The sequence below is a fragment of the Talpa europaea genome, assembly GCF_964194135.1.
Source record: "Talpa europaea genome assembly, chromosome: 1".
In the NCBI taxonomy this organism is placed as follows: Eukaryota; Metazoa; Chordata; class Mammalia; order Eulipotyphla; family Talpidae; genus Talpa; species Talpa europaea.
In genome coordinates, this window is record NC_140073.1 from 114858031 (window position 1) to 114881324 (window position 23294).

The 23294-nt window shown below is 37.4% G+C and overlaps 2 protein-coding genes across 3 annotated transcripts; one reads left to right on the forward strand and one right to left on the reverse strand.

The window, feature by feature from the left end:
• Positions 1-2042: 2042 nt before the first annotated feature.
• On the reverse strand, positions 2043-14983 carry PRKRA (protein activator of interferon induced protein kinase EIF2AK2; the record flags this gene model as incomplete). 2 transcript variants are annotated; one of them, XM_084235723.1, is made up of 8 exons in its annotated part: positions 2043-2200; positions 3836-4010; positions 7072-7166; positions 8395-8512; positions 9863-9941; positions 12329-12410; positions 14204-14373; positions 14919-14983. In XM_084235723.1, 8 exons carry the CDS (start codon positions 14981-14983, stop codon positions 2043-2045), a joined length of 942 nt encoding a protein of 313 aa, XP_084091849.1. The 2 variants fall into 2 exon arrangements, with proteins under 2 accessions (XP_084091849.1, XP_084091850.1); XM_084235724.1 differs by lacking the exons at positions 14204-14373; positions 14919-14983 and having other exon boundaries at positions 12280-12341.
• Positions 14984-17051: 2068 nt separating this feature from the next.
• PJVK (pejvakin) lies at positions 17052-22035 on the forward strand (the record flags this gene model as incomplete). Its single annotated transcript, XM_084246937.1, has 6 exons — positions 17052-17262; positions 17995-18190; positions 18723-18864; positions 19974-20091; positions 21464-21562; positions 21743-22035. The coding sequence occupies 6 exons, from the start codon at positions 17052-17054 to the stop codon at positions 22033-22035; spliced, it is 1059 nt and encodes a 352-aa protein (XP_084103063.1).
• Between the last annotated feature and the right edge of the window lie 1259 nt (positions 22036-23294).

Genomic DNA, 23294 nt, shown 5'->3' on the forward strand with positions numbered 1-23294 from the left:
TTTCTTGCTTTTATCCCATATGCTTGGTTTGTCTCTATCTTCTGCCTCTTTTTTCCTGATGTAAATCTTTTTCAAACTTCTTAGCTACTCCATAGTAATTCATGTCTACTCGCACAAAACAAAATGCTGTCAAAATTCATTCTTGTCAAAATGAATCACTGCCCCTGGTGGGGCATTGCGAGTGAGCCACTGCGTGGCTGATGGGTTTCCTTGAGGAATGGGTGCTCAGCATTTATCTTTGTTGCTGGCAGGCTGAACCATTAGCTGTGGGTATAACTGGATCAGTTGTGAATGTGGAGGTCCAACCCATGGGGCCAGTCCTTAGCCTCTAAGCCCATCACAGTGGCTATCAAATGCCAGATGCTAGATGATGTCAGCAAGCCAAGTCACTTCATCAGCTTGGTTGTTTAGGGGCTCTCCCAGCATGGGTGTTTAATGGTTGGATCAGCATATAATGCGAAGCTCTCCACACTTTGTACCCATTTACGTATCATTATTTCAGTTCTTCTTGTCCTTATTCGTCTTGTCTATTCTTCTCAGGTCCCTAACCTCCTGACCAAGTCGGTTGCCAAGTACCATCTGACTTTGGGCCACTTTCTACACAAACAGTACTTCTGTGTGTATTATCCAAACTGCTCTCTTATTGGATTTCCCCTCATCACTAGCTTTCATGGTACACTTAGTGGGGTTGTGATCTTGTCATCTATTTTCAGTTTGCACCCTTGTATTGGCCTTACCCGCCTGAGTCAAGTTCAGGTCTTTTCACTTCCATGAACAACTGGCCACACAGGATCAGTGGTGATAGGTGTGAGCTGAGGAAAAGGCAGTGGTACAACACTGGTGGCTGACACATGAATCTGGGCTCCCTGCCAAAGTAGCATAGTGTCCTCTATCCATTGTTTGGTCCCACACGTAGCCTTCATCTTACAAAGGATTTCTGCACAACTTACCCACCCTTCTCACTTGATGGGACCTTTAGAATCCAGTTCCTAATAGTTTTCGCAACAAGGCCATGGAATGTTCCATTGTTAGGTGCTACATCTCTACCAAGGTCCAGCAACATAGCAGGAGCTATTTATAGAAAGGTATTTATTTTTCTGTTACAGATGGCAAGGCCTTATTCCAGAGTCCTTTAAGCACTAATTGTCCTATTGAAACTTGTTATAAATGTCATATAGCATCTTTTCCTACCACTGATGCATCTAAAACAGGCATAGTTGCCTGTTCAGCCTACTGGGGAATTAACCTAACAAGGTTAATGGGTACAACCAACTAGATTAAGAGCCTCAGCAAAGGGGTAAACAAAATGCTGCACCTGATGATGCAGTTAACTTCCTTGAAAATCTGGACAATCTGACAGGAGTTGAACTGTATCTTTAGAATGCATGCTTCCTAACTGATAGAACCAGAAGCAGAGAAAGCATAGGCGTGACTTGGGGGTACCTTAAACTCAGTTATTGTCAAGAATAGCCAAAAGAAAGGAGCCACTGTCAAACCAGTAACATATAAAATGAGCAGAACCCATTATAACAACAGCTCTTTATTACATGGATTCAAATACACAGCAGACTAATCATGTTCCCTGAAATTTAATAATCACATTCAGCAAGAGCCTGTTACTGTGTTCATCAACATTCTAATTCCTTAGAATTCCTTTGAATTCCTTTTACAGAGCCTTGCGCAATAAAGAGGTTAAGCACCAGTAAGAAAGACTGTTGCTAGCAGTTTTATTTCTTCACCTTAATTACCATCATCATCATCAATAATCATGCAGTTTCTTCCTTCTATGTACATGGCATTGTAAAATGGGTGCTACACTCTGCCTATGGTACAAAGTTTATAAATACAATATACCAATACAAAGTTGAAGCCATTAAAAAGAGCTTAACACAACTACTAGGAGATAATTAAATGTGGAATGTGGATGGACTCTGAAGAGAGAGAAACAACACACAAACTCAGACTTTATAGTAAATGTTTTACTTGGGAAGGAGAGAAAGGGAAACTATGTGCTACTGAAGGGTTTTCCGTGTTTCTCAAGTTTACTTTCTTTCTGCTATTATCTTCAAATATTGCAGAGCGTTGTGAGCGGCATCACTCTGTGCGTTACCACAGGAGATCCCCGAGCCATGGCAGACTGTGATGGGACTGGTGGACAATTCAGCAAGACACTGATACTGCCCATTGGCACTCAGTTCTTCTGCAAGGACATATTCAGACATGGTTGTAAATGCCAAGGGAAAAGAGAGCAGATCCTTTATAAATAAACAGCTTTTATTATCGTAATATTTTATGTTCATCCTTCCATAAGTATTCATGATCTAATAGCCTAATCATTATCTTTGTTATCCTTGTACAAATGAAATGAAAACCAAAGTATAATGCTAAGTTATAGCTATTCTCTAACACAGCTGAGCTTCATAATCACTTGACAGAACTTTAAGGAAATAAAGGCTGAGGTTGCATTGACCTGCTCAATCAAAAACAAAATGCAAAATTGGGGATGCAGTGGCCAGTCCTGCATTTAAAAAAAAAAAAACTCCAAAGGCAACTCCAAACATCTCCCTTGAAGAACACCTAGATTCTTTGGAAGGTAACTGCATAGAAGTTTGCCAAAATAACTGACTGTGGTTTTTAGACAACTGTTCTGAGTTTATAATCACTATTTTGTTCTCGAAATTAGTAAGAAGTATTTCAAAGACATCATTAATTCATAATTAAAAAATCACCTCAGGTTTCTTATTTTCTGGGATTCAAAGGACTAAGGATTCTTCCTTAGTCCTATTCATGACAAGACATTCAGTTCTGGGTCTTAACCATCCAAAAGTATGGACACTTAATAAATATTTACTGGATGAATAGTCTCTCATGAGCTACCTTTGCTAATTTTCTGTCTCCATGCAATTCCTAGGTTCTACATCAATCTCAGTATACCTATCACACACAAACACAAATTGCTCAGCTTTTTAAACTGAATTTTAAAAATCCATCTGACTTGTTTTCCAATCTGTCTGCAGTTGTCTTATCTAAGACTAAGAGCTAGAGAAAATATAGATGACAGTTGGGCTGGGATAATCTTATACATTGAATTGTCACCATTTATCTCAGAATAGATTCGACGTGACAAATTGAAGAGACTGGGACTCACAAATTTGCTACTTGCTCTAGAAATGTGGTTGTCTTTTGGTTATGCTGCCTAATCAGGACTAGTTCAACAGTCAATCTATTGAGATTCTTTACCTAATCTGGATCTACCACTGACTAGCTAAGTGGCCTTGGACGAGTTTCTCAAAGGTATCTTACCTTATTTTACACACACACACACACACACACACACACACACACACACGGAAATATATGGTAACAGAACTCATTTCACAAAGGTTACTCTGAGACTGCAGTTAAGTTGATATAGAACAGGGCCTGGCACAGAGCAAAACTATACATCTTAGCTATTGCTGCTGTTACTATTGTAACTATATAGATATTAGCTATTTTCCATAAGAATGGGACATATTGGTTATAGATGTTACTGCTCTGGTAGTTATATGTAGTCAGAATTTCTGATGAATGAAATAAACTATGAAAGAAGTTTTTATTTCTCAAACATATTTTAAAAATAAACTTGCTAAATAAATAAGATGCAGAATAGTTTTTAAAAAACATTATTTTTCTTATTAACTGTCAGTATTATTTGTATTTCTTATTCTGATTGTATATACTTAGAAATTTAATTAGTTATCGAACATTAAAAATTGGTTCAGTAAACTAGTACTTCTCTCAGAAAAAGAAGGAAATTTGTTTTGAGATAATCCAAAAGAAAAATAAATCATACCTATATCCAAATATGTTATATTAAATCCTTGTTCCTTGGCAATTTCACTAAGCAGCTGGATGTAATCTGTATTTGGAATACTAAGGAGGCTTCTTTTCAGCAAGTTGATCTTTTCACCTGGAGAATTCCTCAAGGAATGCCAAGTACATCCTAAAGAATGTCCTACTACATTTGTCTGAAAAACAGAAATATAGATTAACACTCTTAACTAGGATTGGGTTCCAACACTGTTATTAAAAGTATATGTCACCTACAGAGCATTTTTTCTGTAAAGCAGTCAAAAATCCAATAAAAGTACCAAGTTTTATAGGAATTAAATTTTTTACAATTTAATTATTATTTTTTTTTTGTTGGAAAATTCTACAATAGGGCATTAGCAGAAACAATTTTAAAGGAAATGAAAGTTTTAGGGTAAATTTTAAGTTTGTACTGAGAAGTCTGGAGGTGTGTGGTGTTTGAGTTAACTGGACATATTCAGGTTAATTACAGACACATTAATTCTGAGGAAGGAACTGTGGTTGAGCCTCATGGTGATGGGGGAAGAAGTATCTGTTTTGAGACCTCAGTTGCCTATCATTTTGGTTGCTTTGAAGCAGTAATATTTTTCTCAGTGCACATGAAATTTAGATGTTAAAGAGAGGATAGCCACCAGTTGGCTTAGACATTTTAAACTTTTGTTTCCTTAGCCTGCTGTTCCTGGCTGAGTTTATTCAACAGTGCATAGCTTTAGCAACCATAAAATATTTGATTGATTAAGCAAATTATTTCAAAAATAAATTTCACTGTTAATTTTTCTTACCCTGCCCTTCTCCACAGAGCAAGGATACAGATCTAAAAGATTTCTGATTTTTTTTCACTATGCAACATGAAACACACTTGAGAGAGAAGTCCTAACTCCAAATTAGGGAGCCCTACTCTGAGTTCAGTCTACTGGCATTGTGCTAAAGTGCACTCTATTAGAAAGTATACACTACTCACCTTTTTCTCCTTTACAAACTGAGTCATATGTATATAATCGAGATTTTTGTTTCACACTTTTGCACTTTTTGCAGATTAACCCATATGCAAGATGACTGACTTGATCTTTGCCTAATCCGATGAATGTTACAGAGCACTTGCTGTCACTATAAATGTAAATCTTAAAAGGGGATACATGAAAATAAAGGGCTGACATTTAAAGTCATATTTTAAAAATATCACCAAATCTATTTGAAAACAAATCGATTCATGTTATGCTACAATTTGGGGGCCTTTCAGGTTTCTCCTTTCAAAACACATTTCTGAATATATGAAAATTGTCAGTTCCCCCCCCCCACAATAGTGTGTTTTTTTGCCTAACAATAGTAACTATTGGGATACTTCTGGTTGTGCATGACTTTTTCTTTGAGACAATAGCACAATAATGGTGCAATCCATTTGGTTTATGTAAATATTTCATTCCTGTATAATTGTTGTTACTCAAATTTTCATACAACAGACATTACTTGTTTCATTTATCATATATTGCAGCTTAAAGTTATGTTACTGTATATGGACATAACTATAGATTTGGTGCTTTGCAAAAAAGCACTTTAACTTTAAAATTTTAACTAGGTAACACAAGTATACACATAAAAAAGTCACAAGAAAATATAGAAGCATGTGCAATTATATACTAGAAGTGTTTAAAAATACTTTTCTATAGTACAAAAGTCTCTCGGTTGAATTTTGTGATGATCACATTAAGACATAAGATATATAAGAACACTATAAACAAATCTGCAAAGAATTAAATCTAATGGAACAATTAAAATACAGAGCAATTTTCATCACTTTATTATTTTAATATTAAATTTCAATCATTATAAAGCAGAACATATACTATAAAAAAGTTGAAAAGATTTAAAAAAAGGTATTAGTGGATATCTTTATTTTATTTCTGAAATTAATGGGGATGAATGTAATATGTAAACAAGTGCTTGATTTTTTTCAAGCATATATTTTGATCAAAACAGGGATAATTTAGAAGTGTTTTTCTGTGGGGCCTCCCCTGGTGGCGCAGCAGTTGAGCGCTTGGCTGTGAGGCTGCCCGCAGCCTCTGCAGCGCCAGTTCGTTCCCCGGCCACCGGTGAGGGTCCCACAAAAAAAAAAAAAAAAAAAGGAGTGTTTCTCTGTGATGAGTGCTGAGTTTTGTCAAATATATTCTTGGCATCCGTTAAAAGGATTGTTTTTTTCTTCTTTAATCCTTTAATGTGTGATTAATTAGAGTTACAGATTTACTAATCTTGAAATATCCATGCATTACTGAAATAAAGCTTCCTTGCCGGGTTTACATACTATTCTTCTAATTTCTTTTTTTTTTTAAAGATTTATTTATACAAGAACTGGGGTACAGGCCAGAGGGTGGGAGTGTGAGAGAATTCACCAGAGACAGAGCGGGGAGCAAAACAGGCAGACGGACCGAAAACACTACTTGAGGGGAGCAGTGGGTGAGACAGGAGAGGTCTGCCGCGCCATGGGAGAATCCTGGCCAGCCGGGAATTGAACTTGCGCTGCAGTGGCTGCAGTCAGCTTCACAGCGCTGCGCTCAACCCGCTGCGCCACCAGGGAGGCCCCTTATTCTTTTAATTTCTATTGAATATTAAGGTGTTTCAACATAAGGGAGATTAATCCATATTTTTTTCCAATGGGATTTGAAATTGTCAGGTCTTGGTGTTAGTGTTATATTTGTTTTTGAGAGTATAAAAACTTTCCTTAATGTTGTGTATATTGCCTGGAAGAGCTTAAATGGCATTGGAAATGATCTCTTCCTTGATTTAACAGAATTTAATGTAAACTTAACGAGCTTTGTGATTTTGGAGTCATTTGATTTAATTTTAGAAGAAGTGAGTGTGAAGTTTTTTTTTACTAAGGTAAAACTAAAATTCTATTATTTATTTGTGTATAGTCTGATTTGTCTACAGAAGGAGCTCTTATTTTATCATAAACTCAGAGAAGACACTGCTGAAGTCCTTACTTCTCATTTCCTAGTTAATATACTTCTTTCAAATAATGTATTTCCCAAGTTCACTTACCTGGTCACACCCGTGTCCCTGGCTTACAAATAGGATGCAACAAGGGTAGCATACAACAGAACAATGAAGAGACTAAAAAGAAAACTGCAACTGTGAAGCATCTATACATGAAATCAAGGGAAGTTTCCTACAGCAAGAGATGCTTAATCACATTAACATCATAGCTGTAAGATCACTACTCACTAAAGAAATGTGGTTCTCTGGAGAAATATTACTGAATTTGGCAAGAAATTTCTCAGCAGCATTTCTCTTGGCTTGTTTTTTTGATGCCCCCTTCCCTAAATAAAGAAATAGAAATGATAGATTTAGAAAAGGAGTTTGTGACTATAAAGGATGATAAAAGCATAAAGTATTGGGTTTAATCAGAGAACAACCTCTTGATTTTATTTCCTGATTTTATGCTCATGGTTTTCTGACGACATATTTTCTTGCTGTGCTTCATACAATTATTAATACTTACATTTCTGAAGGCATTTCTTTTAACAGTTTTCTTTAGTAATAAGTTATAATTTCTGTTTTTCTCTGACAGTTATACTTCCCTATATCCAACTTAGTGAGCTATATTTAGTTTTATTAGGACCAAAAATTAAATTTAATCAAGGTACATTTGAATTACTCCCTTATCTCTCAATGCCTATTTCTTATTTACCATCTCTTAAAGCTGACTACCATGTGGAATTTCTTTGTTTAACATGAATAAGGGCTTAGAAGATGGTAAAATAAAAAGCCATCTATTTCCATGCCTTTGTTTTAAAGCTTTAAAAATTGAGGCTCAACGAGGCTAAGTAATTTATCTAACCTTGCCAATAAAAGACTGCATCAAAAATGGAAATTGAGGTCCCTGCTTCTGCACCAGCTCAGGCTACCTCTCAGGGGCAAACTATTGCTTATTATTTGAAACTAATATCTAACCAAGGTACAGTTACATTTCAAGCCACTGTAAAGATGATAAAAATATGTGCGAGAAGTTAAAATAGGAATTCTCACTAGTTCTTTTTCAAGTACCTATTTTTCCTCAAAGTTTATGGTCTTTAAAACAAAGAACATGCTATAATTCAAAAGGATAATTTCTACTTCATTTTTCTCTTACTGCAATTTTTTTGTCATTTAGCCTCTTATTAATCATTTTGTTTTCAAATGTAATCTTCTATTCCTATTTTTACAATAGCTACAAGAATCTAAGTGATTTACTAATTTTTCCAAAACATGTTTTTTAAAAGTCAATTATCCATCAATGAAGACTTTTAAAGGTCCATTATTTGTTTTCTTATTAACAACCATGATGATTTTTATAAATATCAAATTATGAAGTAAAAGTATCTTAAGCCAAATATTTACACTTAAATTCAATTGCAGAAAAGTGAGAGACAGTAGAGTAGCAGAGTGTCAATTTTTTTCCCACAGAAATATCTGAAAAAATAGCACAACAGATATTTCTGTGGTGATACATCATATGAAAATATTTCCAATGTCTTCAACTGTGTGAGAGTAAAAAGAAGTAAGTACCCGTCTCCATAAATGACTCTAGCCTGCAAATTGTAGTATATTCTCTCTTATGAGCAGGTCCTCCTTCCTGGGAAAGGGTATATTCAGGAAGTCTCCAGCCGTGATGAATAGCCAGTTCCTATGAAATCAACAGTAATTTTTAATAGTAATTAACAGTCATTTTTATTATATATTGGTTCAATCACATAAATGATATTCCTTCATGACTTTGATTTCCTTTCTAATTATCTATTTGAAAAGAATGATATTCTGCAAAGAAAAAATGAGGGCTGACCCTCATTTGTTTCCCAAAGAAATGCTTGCATTTTACATTTTATAAGACTACAGTACTGAAGTTGACATTGTTTTCTGCTCAAGTGCTGTTCTTCCATTAAGCCACAGTAAACTGCTATCAATCAAAAGGGTTCAAAAAGAAAGGCAAGTTACTATCACCCTTTTTTGGGAATATCATAGAAATCCACATGTCTCACTACCCTCAGTTCCTAAAGCCTTTCCCCTCCTAGCTTTTTTTTTTTTAAAGATTTATTTATGCATACAAGAGCTGGGGTACAGGCCAGAGTTGGGGGGGGAGTGAGAGGATTCACCAGAGACAGTGGGGAGCAGAACAGGCAGAGTGACTGAAATACACTGCTGAGGGGAGCAGCGGGCAAGTCAGGAGAGGTCTGCTGCCTCATGCCTAGTTAATATATACAGGTTGCTCCCTGGCCAGCTGGGGGATAGAACTCATGCTGCAGAGGCTGCGGATAGCTTCATAGGTTGTGTCTTAATCCCTTACGCCACCAGGGAGGCCCCTCCCCTCCTACTTTTATACTTCCACATCTATAGCTGGCCAACCACTACATTTAATCAAAAGCAGATGACAGCAGAGACAGCAACCAAATAGACTTGGATGCTGTTAAAGAAAAAGGGGAAGAAAGCTACAGAAGAAGTCACATAGCAAAAAAGAGACCAAAGGACTAGTTGGATAACAGGTAGGGGAACTGTCCAACAGAGCACATGGATAATTTGCAGGGAGGATATTCTGCATGCTGAAATTCAAAGCTGAATATATTTTTTTGGTAGAATAAGCAAATAAACAGACTACTTCCCTTTTCTTGAGTTAGGTTACCCGGCTCGGGTCCTTTTTAAAGTCTTCTGTTTCAACAGAAGTAGAAAGGTTTGTCATAGCGTGGCAAGAAATATTCTTAAAGTATAAAACACTCTACCCATGTGCACTGAGGTCCTCTTGATCTCAAATGAGAATTCCACAAACCAAAGGCAGATACTGTATATGGAAGAATATCCAAAATGTAAATAAATAGAAAAACAACTTCAAGTTAGCACTGTAATAACTAATGATAACTTGAAAAAAAAATACTATCTTATCTTTAAAATATTAATTCCTTGTTTCAGCCCCTGTGATACTATCAATTTATGACATCTTTTTTCAGTAGACAAAATGTTAAGTGTGAAAAGTCTAAGAACTCACCTGTAATGAACCAATAGGATTAAGCTGGTTCTTTGGTTGCTTGGAAGGATCAGGCATTAAGGGGTCAGGAACTGCAAAGCTAAACATTTTTTTAAAGTATTATAAAGCAAGATAATTTCTCCAAAGTATTAAACAAATAGCAAGCATTTCCATTTAACCCTCTATGCCTTGCTGCTCATTTCCCAAGAAAAGTCCTTTCCTCTCATCTCTTCTATAATCTGATCTGTCTATGACCCAAGGTAATTTTCAAATGTCACTTCAGCTAAAAAGGCTATCCTTTCACCCAAGTGGTACAGAATTTCTTCCTCCTTTATGCAATTCTAATACTGGGTTTAACACTTTCTTCGGAAATCATTTTACCATGAATTATATATCCTTACAAATATATCCCTCACCCAAACTCACCCTTCCCCACCCCTGTTCAGATTGTTAAATCCTTGATGGGGATTTTAAGATCTATGAATTACTTACCTTTATATGCCCTGTAGTACTTTGTATAAGGTAGGGGTTCAATAAAAATGTATTTAAATAAAGTATACTATGGTTACAACTACACAAGAAAGGGAAGACTAGCCAGGAAATATAGCCTGGCAATGTGTGTGATACAAATCATAAATGTGTTACATCCAGGAACTATGGAAGAAAGATCTGTTTGACCTGTTATCTGCTCAATGCTAGGATAATCCTCCTAATGTTTATAGGTATCCTGCATAAAATAGATAGCCTGCATGGATCTGGTTTCAGCATGTGAGGATATGATTGCAAGAAAAGAGAACAATCTCTTCTAAGTAGTTGGAAATTACTAGTTATTTGGGAGTTCAGTGCTTAACACTAAATAAGCTATATTCCAAGGTTACTACTACCAAGGCAACTGAAGAGTCATTTCTTTCCTGATTAATGAGGTCTAGTTACTGCCAATTCCTCAAGTTTCTTATCCAAGTGCCAGAATTTGAAACTTTACATAGACTGATGAAATATGAATATTCACTTACAATGAGGCACGCTGAATTGAAGCTACCCAAATAATTGTGATGAAGTGAGAAAGTCTCTGTATTAATTAAATCAGGCCACTTTAGGCCTGATTACAGCTTAGTGTTCCCATCTTATCTGTCAAGAAGCACAAATATATAGTAGTTAGCCTTTTTTGCTGACAAAGTGAAGTGCCCAAGTGCATAAAGGACATTCTGCACACTCATTTTTACAAATATATGCAACACTTTGGGCTGCACAGAAATAGCGTGGCCATCAACAGCAAGGGGAAAATCTAACACCTGCCACACCATTTAACATGTCATGAAAGCTAGCATAAATCAATTATAATTGATGACCTGCAGAATCAAGCATCATTTTGTGAGATCCAAAGCTTGTCACTGGTTACTTCTAAACTTCCCAAATGGTTCAGAGTGACTAAGAAAAAGGGAGGAGTGCTGCATGAGAACCTCAATAATCTCTAAGCTATAAGTCCTGCTATGACCAAGAACAAAAACACATAGTCTACATTCCCAGGAAACTCTCCTATAGGCTATGAGCAGATTATATCAGATTGTACTCCAAGATATTTGAGTGCATGTAGAGAAGAACTTGAAGGCATGCCAGGCCCCAGGGCATACCTCTCAGGAAACAAAGGATGCCACTTTATGATACATGAAATGCTTTAGAACTGACACACCATCAGAAAGCACCTAAAGTGGAATAAATTTAATTTGGATAGATATATCAAGAATTAACATCTCACTTTACTATCCTCTTATATTTGTATATATTCTATCATGTGAAGAAATACCTTTGTCTCCTTCTTCTAAACTGGAATTCCTTAAAGAATACTTTAGATTATCCATTGCTACCGCACAGTTTGATTTTGTCAGTGTAGAAACAACACAATCTTTTTTTTTTTTTTAAAGTCTGCATTTTTTTTTTTTTTTTAAGATTTATTTATTTATACAAGCACTAGGTATAGTCAGAAGCACGGGAGGGTGAGAGAATTTACCAAAGCCAGAGCGGGGAGCAGAGCAGGAAGAAGGACTGAAGTACACTGCTGAGGGGAGCAGGGGGCTGCAGTAGAGGTCTGCATGTGGGACCCTCCTCCAGTGGCCGGGGAGCAGCTGGGGATTGAACCGGCGCCCCAGAGGCTGCGGGCAGCTTTGCAACCCAGCACTCAACTGCTGCGCCACTGGGGACGCCCAGAAACAACACAAGAGAGTTGTCAGAAAAATTCTGGCTTTGTACTACTGTACCCTATAAGGGGGGGCCGATTCATGAGAATCTTCATTTCATAGTTAATTGCTGGTTTTAATTTTTAAGAATAAACTTGCCTTTAATGGATAACAGGTCTTTACAAAGAACAGAATTTTAGAGCTAGACACTAACAACTGTTTACTTTGTTGCTTTTGTGAGCATGTCCAAACTTTTAATCTTACCTCAGCCATGATATTTTTGAGCTGCAGAATACAAAGAAATTTAGCTCACCAAATACTTGCATTGGCTTTCAAAATGTTTATGGCAGCCTCTGCAGCTCTATGTTTCGCCAGCTTCTTACTTGTACCTTCACCTGAATTAAGATGAAAAAAAAAAAAATTGTATAGACTATATGTTGTGAAAATATGAAGCATGTATAGATGATTTTATAATACAAAGTCACTACAGAATTTATATACTTAATAGACTAGATAAATACAAATATAAAGTCATAGTTACTAGGTAAATACAAATACACACTCATAGTTACACACTATAATAAAATAGTCCCCACATGAAATTAATACATTAAAAATCATGATTTAATGTTTCATATATTTAAGTATATGCATGTTCACATAAAAATCCTTATTATTTCTACTTTATGTGTGTCCGTTACATAAAATGGTAATGAAGTAGACCATGGCATATATACCTTTGGAAAAAATGCAACTTAGTATTTTACTCTTCCCTTATTCCTAGAGGAAGAAAATTCTTCTGTAGCAAAAAGTTTTCTTTAAGGGAGTTACTTACAGCAATAGTCACTGCAAAAGGTGCACAACTGTACTCAAATGGCCCATCCTATACTAGATAAAATCTATTTGCTTGGCTATGCTGTCACTGACTACAAGTCCAGTGGAGAATGTTTCAGTAGGGAAGATTGTAACAGCTTCTGTTATGTGTGTTCCACATCCCTACGTGGGTAGCTAAGAGGGATAATGGACAAACCTGACTAATCACTTAGACTGGTATCTAAATTTCAGTGACCAGTCACACATGGCATTTTCTTTCTGATTTCAAATTAGGTATTGAGAACCCCGTGGAAGTGGTATCAGAGTCCAGATGTCCATTGCTCTGTGTGGAAGAAACAAAAGGCACATGGATTAAGTTTCAAGTGTGACCCTCAAGTATCAGAGGACACACATTTATCAAAGGATACTCGAGGATATTCTTTTACCCGTTAACATAGGTGTCACGGATACAGCAGAGAACAGAGTCTCTGCCTTGAAAGAGCACACAGCCTAGTGTGGGATTTTATCTATAAAGAAGCTTCAAGGTAAATAATGGACTTCAGATTCCCAGGGATATAAACAAATGCCTTCAGGTAGCCCATGGTGGATCTTCAGCCTTCCTGAATATTTTTCTTGCTAGTATTCCAAATTAAATTTAGTACCCACTATTTCTTGTGCTTGTGATTAATAGATAGGGAATACAATATCTACATTTACAAAGGGGCAGTTCAGTTATTTTCTTAAACTTACAGAACATAATAAGCTATGAGTCTGAACTCTGAAATGTAATTTATGAGCTCTCCAAATCTGTTTCCTCATGTATAAGAAAGGGGATAATGTCTTATTAAAATACCTGTACAGTTTCAGAAACTGTAGACTCTAGACTCTACTAAGCAATACATTGTATTTGAGCCTTCTGGACCCCTCATTTTGCTTAGATACAGAATACAGTGTTGTATAATGGGCCTGACGGGCCAAATGGTCTATTCACAGAGTGGAGAGACTCTGAAAGTTCTCAAATCATGCCTCCTGACCCAGATTTAGCCATCTGTGATTACGAAAAAACTATGAAATCTGATAGCCCCTACTGATCCAGTACTGCACCAAGAACAACTTCTGCTTCTCCTTGAATCTTGGAAGTACCCTACCATCCCTAGGTTATGTTTCTGAGCTTCTCTTGGTATCTAGGGAAGAGAAAATTCCAATGAAGTTGGTCTCAGTGACCTGAGATCAGACATCTCAGTCTCAAGTGCCAGCTCCCCACAAGCTACCTCTGGTGAAAAAAAAAAAAAAAGGCACTTCTCTGAACGGAAAAGTAATGTCAAGTCTTAACAGCCAACTCTGCATGGTCATGTGGTTAACTGTGCATACAGACCTGTGCAGGTTATGTCACCAACGGTTACTCTGAAGGTGAAAGTGGGCACGTGTATTTGCACATCGGATCGTTCACACTCATAGACCGGGATGTTCTTGGTCTTCATGCCATATTCGTGTAATACCTGAATCGGCGTTTTCCCTGGTTTAGCTGTAATCATCTTCCCCAAACTGCAAGAACCAGAAAGAGGTGTGCTTTGTGTGCATGCCAAAGCGGGAAGGAACAGGATCTCAGAAGCCAGTTTTGACAGCTGCCAAGGGCGCCAAGGAGGTACTCAAAGCTCCCCAGTGGCCAGGGCCAGAACTGGCAAGGGACACCATCTACCTGCCCCAATGCGGCGGGGCTGGGGAGGGTGCGGGGGTCTTTAGGGAGATTAACTTAAACGCAGGCAGGAAGGCTTCTCAGAACAGGGAGGTCACCCGTGCAGCCATCTCTCTGGACCAAGTCCACAGAGCTCTTTCCCACGGACTCGCCACCTCCGCGCACCCCACACCCTACTCAGAAAGAGGGGCGGGGCCAGGCCAGACCCCCGCCGGCGGCGGCCGGGAGGGCGGGGCCGAGACCCGCGGTCCCCCGCAGCGGCGGGGGCGGGGACGCCCGGAAGGGGCTTTACCCAGAATGCCGCGGGAGAGCCGGCTCCCGCGCCCGCGCCCCCGCCTCCCCGGCCCCGCGTCTCCGGGCCCCGCCGGGGCCGCCCCTCCTGCCCGAGGCTGACCTGAAGGTCCCGCTGTCCTCGCGCTCCAGTGGCGGGGCCACGACGCGATGCCTGCTCTGGGACATGGCGAGAAGGGACGGCTCGGAGCGGGAGGAAGGGCTGTGAGGAGCGACGTCTTCGCTCCCCGGGTCGGCCGGTCCCCGAGAGGAGCGCGCCAGTGCCGCCGCCTCCCTTTCTCCTCCCTGCTTGCGTCCTGCTTGCGAAGGGCCGGGCGGGGGCGGAGGCGGGGCCTCGGTGCTGCAGCGCCCGCCCCCGGCCCTCGGCCACGCCCCCTTTACCCGGGCTCCGGACCTGTGTCTTCTGGTGGCCACGCCCATAAGGGGGGTGTGTCTCCCGGAGACCACGCCCCATTTCCTCCGGCTCCGCCTCCGCTAGCAGCCCCAGCTCTGCTCAGCTCGCGTCTGTGCCTTACCATTGGCTCCCAGGCTTCTAGGCGACCGATCTTGTGGCCTTGTGGCCACAATTCTGTGTTTTTTTCAAGGATGCCTTTTCTATTGCGGAGAAGAGGCTTGTCGGGCAGGCATGAATCTGTGAGCCCTGACTGAGCCTCACATTTTTATTTGTTGTTGGTGCTGATGGTGGTGTTAGGGAGGGGGCTGCGTCACTTAAGAGAAAGATTTAAAAATTCCTAATGCAAAATTGCTAAAGAGCCTCCTAGGGCTCCGAAGTTGGAGGCTCCGGGTACAGTCGTCCCTGAAGGCTGCAGTGGGCTTTGCTCCACGAGCCCAGCCTGTAGGAACTCGCGGCGACGTCCGGGGTTCCCCCTCCTGTCCAGGCAGCTGGGCCCATTGTCTTCGAGGCTGTGTGACAGGGTGAATGCTGGGCCCGCCAACCCCAGGCAGGCACGATAGGTTGTAAAGGAAGGCTTGTCTGTGGACCGGTTGCCGTTGAAATGCGTCTACACACCTGTGTTGCGGGCTGTAATGGCGTTTGAGATGCACCCCCTTTGGTGGGGATCCGACAGAGAGATTGGATGTGTCGCTGCTCGAGCCACTTGTAAAAATGACTCCTGTGCTTTCTTCGTGTTCTGGGAGATTGCGCAATACTACTATGCGTACCTAGGGGCATTATTTAAAACCATGGTTACTCACGAACCCTGATGGTACTTAAACCCCGGTACATAAAAGCAAATGAAAAAAAAAAATATATTATTTGGATCTTGAATTAAGTCTATGCTTTTCCTCCTACTCCCTCTACAAATGTATGTATATTAATTACTATGGACGATGTTGTTACGTTGCTGAAAGTACCATGTAACCACTCTTACAAAATATTAACAACCACATAACTATATATAGCAATACACTATTTCATCACTCACATTTGTTTGCTAAAATCTATTTTTAGCCGCAGAATTCATTAAAAAGAAGGCAGAACCTTGCATAGCTCTCTTTAAAGGTTGAGTAAGTCAGATAATGAAACAAAAGCAAAATAAATGCAAGCATGACTCTATCTCAAAGAAATGTCTGTGTGTCGGCTTCAGACTAAGAAACTCCTAAGTCATAGTATACAGTATATATAATTTGACTTTCATTCCGTATTTTCTAAAAATCTGCATGTAGTTTTAAAAAATGCTGTGAATTTACATTTTACATTAATTTTGTGCTTACAAGGAAAATGAATGAAATGTTCAATGAACTGTATATCAGAAGGATTCAAAACCGCACTTCTTGTTGCTAAAATTAGCATGACTGGTTAAAGAAGGAATTCCCTTTGGGCTTAGGTCCACGGTAGCATGATGTCCAGGGCTAACATTAATCCCTAAATTGCATTGTGCCCTCAAAACTGGCAAACCACTATCAACAGGGACACTCTCAAGGACAGTGGTAGTATTTTAGAATTATTACCTTTCTCTTTATACCTTTGTGCTATAGACTGAAATTCCAAATTGAAGTTTTTTTTTATCAATAGTATATCATTTTACATCGTTCATCTATAATTCATTACCTGCGTGCAGCAAGGGAGGCAGTGTTGTGAATTGTACACTGGTAAACTACTTGGTGGAACCATGCTTTCTTTTAAGGTGTATAATTATATTTAAAATCAACATTTAGTTTTGTGCCTAATTTTCTTTGAAAATATGGATTTATTATCTGAGGGTTGCAGTTGATGACGTTTTGATACCATATTAATATGTTTGCTGCCGCTACCAAGAGCTTTGTCAAGCAAGTTGGAGATGGAGGGAGATTAGTTCCTGTTCCAAGTCTCAGTGAGGCTGACAGATACCAACCTCTAAGTCTGGTGGTAAAAAAGAAGCGGTGCTTTCTGCTTCCTAGATATAAATTTACTTCCACGCCTTTTACACTGAAAGATATTCTTCTAGGAGACAGAGAAATTTCAACTGGTAAGTTTAAATATCTGCTTGGTAGTAACTATTCATTCAGCTCTTTGTTATAATCTAAACATAGTTGTGTAAATACTACTTATGTTTGTAATATTGTATATCTCACTTATAAAACCAACTTTTGTTACGATAGTAGTGTAATATTAATAATGCCTAACATTTATATAGTGTTAAATCTTATTGGTTGAATAATCTTCAAACCTATTTTATAAGAAAATTCATTGTATAATTTTATTTCAGTTGTTTTATAAATTGTATTAGCCAAATGAACTGAGAATATGAGTTGATGTATTTCTTCATCTGTAAGATAGGGGTATTATTTAGTCTTACCTATCTCATTGAGTCAAATGACATGAAAATAATGTGTTTATTTTTTATGATTCAGCTATTACAATTGGTAAACTGAAATGTATTTTCAGGATAGTTAGAGATAAGTGGGCATTTTGACAAATTATTTCTCTTAAACATTTGTTTTTCTTTCAACCCACCAGTGGATCTTGATGCTTAAAAAGTTGTTGAGTGAATTTTAGTTTAAGTATTCCAGGTATTTATTTTTGTTGTCAAATTAATTGATTTGCTATTTTGATCTTGGTTTGAAGTGGTATCTTTTCATTAATATTTAGGTAATCAAGTCTTGCATAGTAAATTAACATGCCATTATATATGATCTACGCTAGAAAATTCAAGACATTTAAAAATATTAATTTTCTGAAAATATTCATTTTCTGAAAGGTATTTCATCTTATCAGTTACTGAATTATGAAGATGAATCAGATGTGTCTCTTTATGGAAGGCGAGGCAACCATATTGTCAATGATGTTGGGATTAATGTTTCTGGATCAGATTCCATTGCAGTAAAAGCTTCATTTGGTGTAGTAACCAAACATGAAGTAGAAGTACCAACATTACTCAAGGAAATTACTACCCGGTCAGTATAATAGTACTTAATGTATTCCAGTGTTTTCATTAACTATTTTAATTACATAAATTATATCAACTTTATTATAAAGAATGAAATGTTCTCTGTAAATAAAACATTCAGGTTATATTTAATAGTGTAATTTGTTTTGATTTGTTTGAAATACTACAAATTATATCCAAACTTTGGATAAAGGTAGAAGTCTAAAATCATTTGGTATAAGCAGAAATTTTAATTATTCCACACAATCGCTCTGGCTCTGAATACATTTGCTGAATTATTTGATTAAAAGAATATAGGAATCTGCTGCAGCAGACATGCTGAATGCAAAGTCCTATAATAAACATGTTTTTAAGAAATAGAGAGGAAGATTATTAAAGGTCTTTGGAATATACTTTCTAATTTGTATTAGGCCTGCCTTGATTTACTTTTAGTTAAGATGGACCATGACCAAGCTAACACATTATATCAAATATGTACTTAATTATAACTGTAATTAGATGTTATAGATTCTTGTGAATGACTCTTTTCTTTATTTTAGAAAAATTAATTTTGACCACAGCTTAATACGTCAGTCAAGGAGCAACAGAAAGGCAGTATTATGCGTGGTCATGGAGAGCATTCGAACCACACGACAGTGCTCACTGTCTGTGCATGCTGGAATTCGTGGAGAAGCTATGAGGGTACATAAACCACACTCATTAATTTCTTTTACTAAAAAGCTGCAATGGGAATTTTTCAAAAGTACTTTTCAGTGAGACTTGTGCATTTTGTCAAATGTTGAGATAATGGAGTTGTAATACTATTGAGAAGCATCTAGGATTTTGTACAGAAATGGTTTCGTTTTAGATATGAAAGAACATCCAAGAAAATTTATATAAAATACATATATATTTATATATATTATTTATATATTTATATTATATTATGTAATATAAGCAAAACACTAATCTTCGTGAATTAATGTGCATACTGGAGTCCCTTCTATTGCTATTCAAGTACTGTTTTAAGCAAAAAATCAGAGGGTGATGTTGAATTCTTTGATTTTATTTTTTAGTGATGTGGTTTATACCTGTATTTTGGAAAGTTGAATTTATATTTTTACATTAATTTTTCTAAAATAATATTGTCTTTAAAAAATACTATTGTCAATCACCAAACATATTTCATTCAGCATTAAATCCTTTAAAAAATTTTGAGATTTAATTTTTATTTCAATTATATTATTTGTCCTTGTCATTTGGTGACACATAATAATGACTTGGTTTTATGAAAACCAATTGTTAGAAAGAGAGTTCAGCGGTAATCTTTGCAAATAAAGGATTCTGTTCAGTGGCTACATTCAGCTGCCCACCAAATTGATTACCTTTGAATCATTTCGGGGGCAGGAACTGAAATTTTTCCTTAATTTTTGGTGATTGCTTTGGAAAATAAGCTGAAGATTGCTTGAGAAAGCTTTGGAAAGCTTGGGGGGCCTTGAAACAAAAGTCCAAAGTTTTAGTTCAAGATTTGTAGTCCAAAGCAAAATACTGCTTGTTACTGTTTTGAAGCACTAATCATTGACTGCAATACAATGCAAATGATAAAGTGGTTGAGGTTTTCCTTAACAGAGATTATGAGTCCTATGGGACTATTTGTACCTTTGCTAATAAACAGTTCAATTCAAGTACGATAATTCTTTAAATGAGGGGTTGTGTGTGTGTGGTTGGAGAATAGTAGGAAATGTTTTTGCTGCTCCACAAAGCTATCCTTATATAACATGTACATTAATATTATTATTTATTTAATATAGTTTCATTTTATGGATGAACAGAATCCCAAGGGAAGGGACAAAGCTATTGTTTTTCCAGCACACACAACCATAGCTTTCAGTGTTTCTGAACTCTTCATCTACTTGGATGGTGCCTTTGGTAAGTGAATGATTGCATGAAACACTGAAATGATTTTACTTTTAAGAAGAATTTAATGGCAATCTCTCTCTTCTAATGATTATAGAATCCTGTGCTAGAGTGAAGTGCCTGGGAAAGATCCTCTTGTCCCTATTTTTCTTCAGTTTTGCTCATTGTAGAACACCCCTCCCCCCACCTCTCCTTATGAAATAACTTTAAAAGAACAAATACTTCTGATGTCATCACCTGGCTTAGCACCTCAGTGTAGCTTTAAACTTCCACATTTCATGTCTTTAAGATTAGGAAGCCAGTTGCTCAAGTCTAGGTGAGCCCAAAGAAAATGCAGGGAGCCCCTAGCCAGGGTAATTTATAAACATCTTTAAACCTCATTTAGTTTGTTTCTGCAGTTCTGTGGAAGGAAGGATTAGGGAGACCAGAAACAAAACTACATGCCAAAGAAATTCTGTTCGGAAAACTTTAGGTATAGGTTTTTACCATGGTACTGATTGTTGGCAGAAGTGTAAACTGACATATAGATACATCCATCAAAATTTATCATGTATGTATACTGTAGTCTCACACTTTTAGGAATTTATCCTGCAGGCACACTCAGGAAATAACCTTAATAGATATTGCTTAATAGATATCAGCAAGTGGTTAAAAATAGTGCATCCACACAACAGAATACTATGAAGACAGTAAGAATGAGGAAGCACCATAGATCTTGACATGGGAGAGTCTCTAAGAGATATTTCAAAGAAATGTGTACAGTACGTAATATTTGGACCTAAAGAATTTGGTATACATTCATACATATCCCTTTATGCTGCAAAAGATATGGACCTCCCTGGTGGCGCAAGGGGTTAAGCACAGCGCTGTGAAGCTGTCCACAGCCTCTGCAGCGTGGGTTTGATCCCCAGCCGGCCAGGGAGCTACCCACATGGTGCAGCAGACCTCTCCTGCCTTGCACAATGTTCCCCTCAGCAGTGTACTTCAGTCTATCTGCCTGTTCTGTTCCCTGCTCTGTATCTGGTGGATCCTCTCACCTCCCACACCTCTGGCCTGTTCCCCAGTTCTTGTATGCATAAATAAGTAAATCTTTTTTAACAAAAAGATATGGAGCATATCTTGAAAGTATGCACAAGAAACTTAGTCATGGTAGTTACCTCTGGGGTGGCAAACTGAGGTTGGGGCCAGGGTATACTACAACCTCATTTGTCGTAGTATCCCCTTTTTGTTGTCTTTGGATTTTGTAATGTGTGAATATTATCTTCTCCAAAAACATGTAAAATTTAACTTAAAACAAATGGCATGTACCAGAATTCATTGTCTATAACCAAAATTTTCAACAAATTGTTGCTCAAGTAATAATATCTTCTATCATTTTTTATAGACCTTTGTGTCACTTCAGTGTCAAAAGGAGGATTTGAAAGGGAGGAAACAGCAACATTTGCACTGCTCTACAGATTGAGAAATATACTATTTGAAAGAAGTATGTCCTTTGAAGACTTTTCAAAGTATTTTTTTTCTTCTCAGATTCAAGAATGCTGTCAAGAATTTAAAATTAAAAGCTAAATCATTTCATGATGGATTCATGTATTTATAAATGCAGTTTGGTGATAACCTTTTTAATTTTGATTTCTGACACATTTCTCTGTTTTTGTTCTTTTAGACAGAAGAGTGATGGATGCCATTTCTCGTTCACAGCTTTACTTAGATGATCTTTTTTCTGACTACTATGACAAACCTCTCAGCATGACTGATATTTCACTGAAAGAAGGGACTCATATTCGAGTTAATTTACTTAATCACAATATCCCAAAAGGGCCTTGCATACTTTGTGGAATGGGGAACTTAAAAAGGGAGACAGTTTATGGATGCTTTCAGTGCTCTGTTGATGGGCAGAAGTATGTGAGACTTCATGCAGTTCCTTGTTTTGATGTTTGGCACAAGAGAATGAAATAAAATGAAAAGTGTACCAGTTGCTATTTGGGTGCAACCATTCTACGTACCTTTCCAAAATTCTCTAGGGTTGCTTTGGTGAATTGCAGCAAATTGAAGGAGAAAGAAAAACTAACTTGTCTGGGCATCATTTTCCCATCTATAAAATGGAGATGATAATTGTGCCTACCTCATAAATTGTTATGAAGTTTAATATTATTATTTATGTTAAAAAAGGTTTAAGTATAGAATTCAGAATATGAAGGTGTTCCTTCATAACACCTGCTGGTCACTTGAGAAATGTTTTTTAAGATTTAGTCTATTGTTTCAGATAGCTTTTTACATAGATTTTTCTAAATATTATTTGTAATCTGCATTTAATTCAACATTTAAGGATGACAAGAGTGCACTAATGGTGACTTTATGGTTTAACTATTGCCCCATGTCTGGTAAAATGAGAAAAATGTGTTAATAATTTAATGCAATCTTAAATGTTTAATTGTAGTATCAAATTAAAAGCACACTGAGCACAGTTTGGGGTTTTATGTACACAGTTTACAGGGTGATTGATAGTAGTAATGGGCTGCCATTATGTGGTGTACATATGCCTGCCGCGTTTGTCTTCATACAAACTCACTGCTATCATTTTAAAGTTGAAGCATCTAGGACACATTTATTTCTTTCTCCTTTGAAAATATTTAAAACATTTAATTCTCAGAGATTTTTTTTCCCCATCTATTCTGTGAGACATCTGAATTTTTCCTTTACCAGTTTCTAACCTAAATTATTTATCTACCATATATTCTTGTTAAAATCACAGCAAAAATATTGTTTCTAAAATCCAAAATCTATAATTACAGTAAATCTATAGGTATTTACTGCCTGACCATATTTTCCTACATACACAGAAGAAAAAAATCTTTCATGTCTCAATAAAGATGTGTCCTTTCTTTGGCACCAATGAAAATCATCTATAGCATATCTTACCTCCTCTTCTTAACTTGACCATGTCACAAAATCCCCACAGCACTCTATGTCCTCATTTGTATTCTCATTTGATATCCTCATGTGGAAAATAAATTTTCACATTTATCAAATATTTGACAGCATACCAGCTTATAATGCTCATCATTAATAATAACACTGTGATATGAAGTGACACAGAAAGGTGACACCTAGAGAAAGGGGACTGGAAACCACTGTGGCATTGATTTAAAACAATTAAGACAAAAAGTCTAGGGATGGTCGAGTAGGCAAGAAAGAGTAGTGGCATATTTATATTG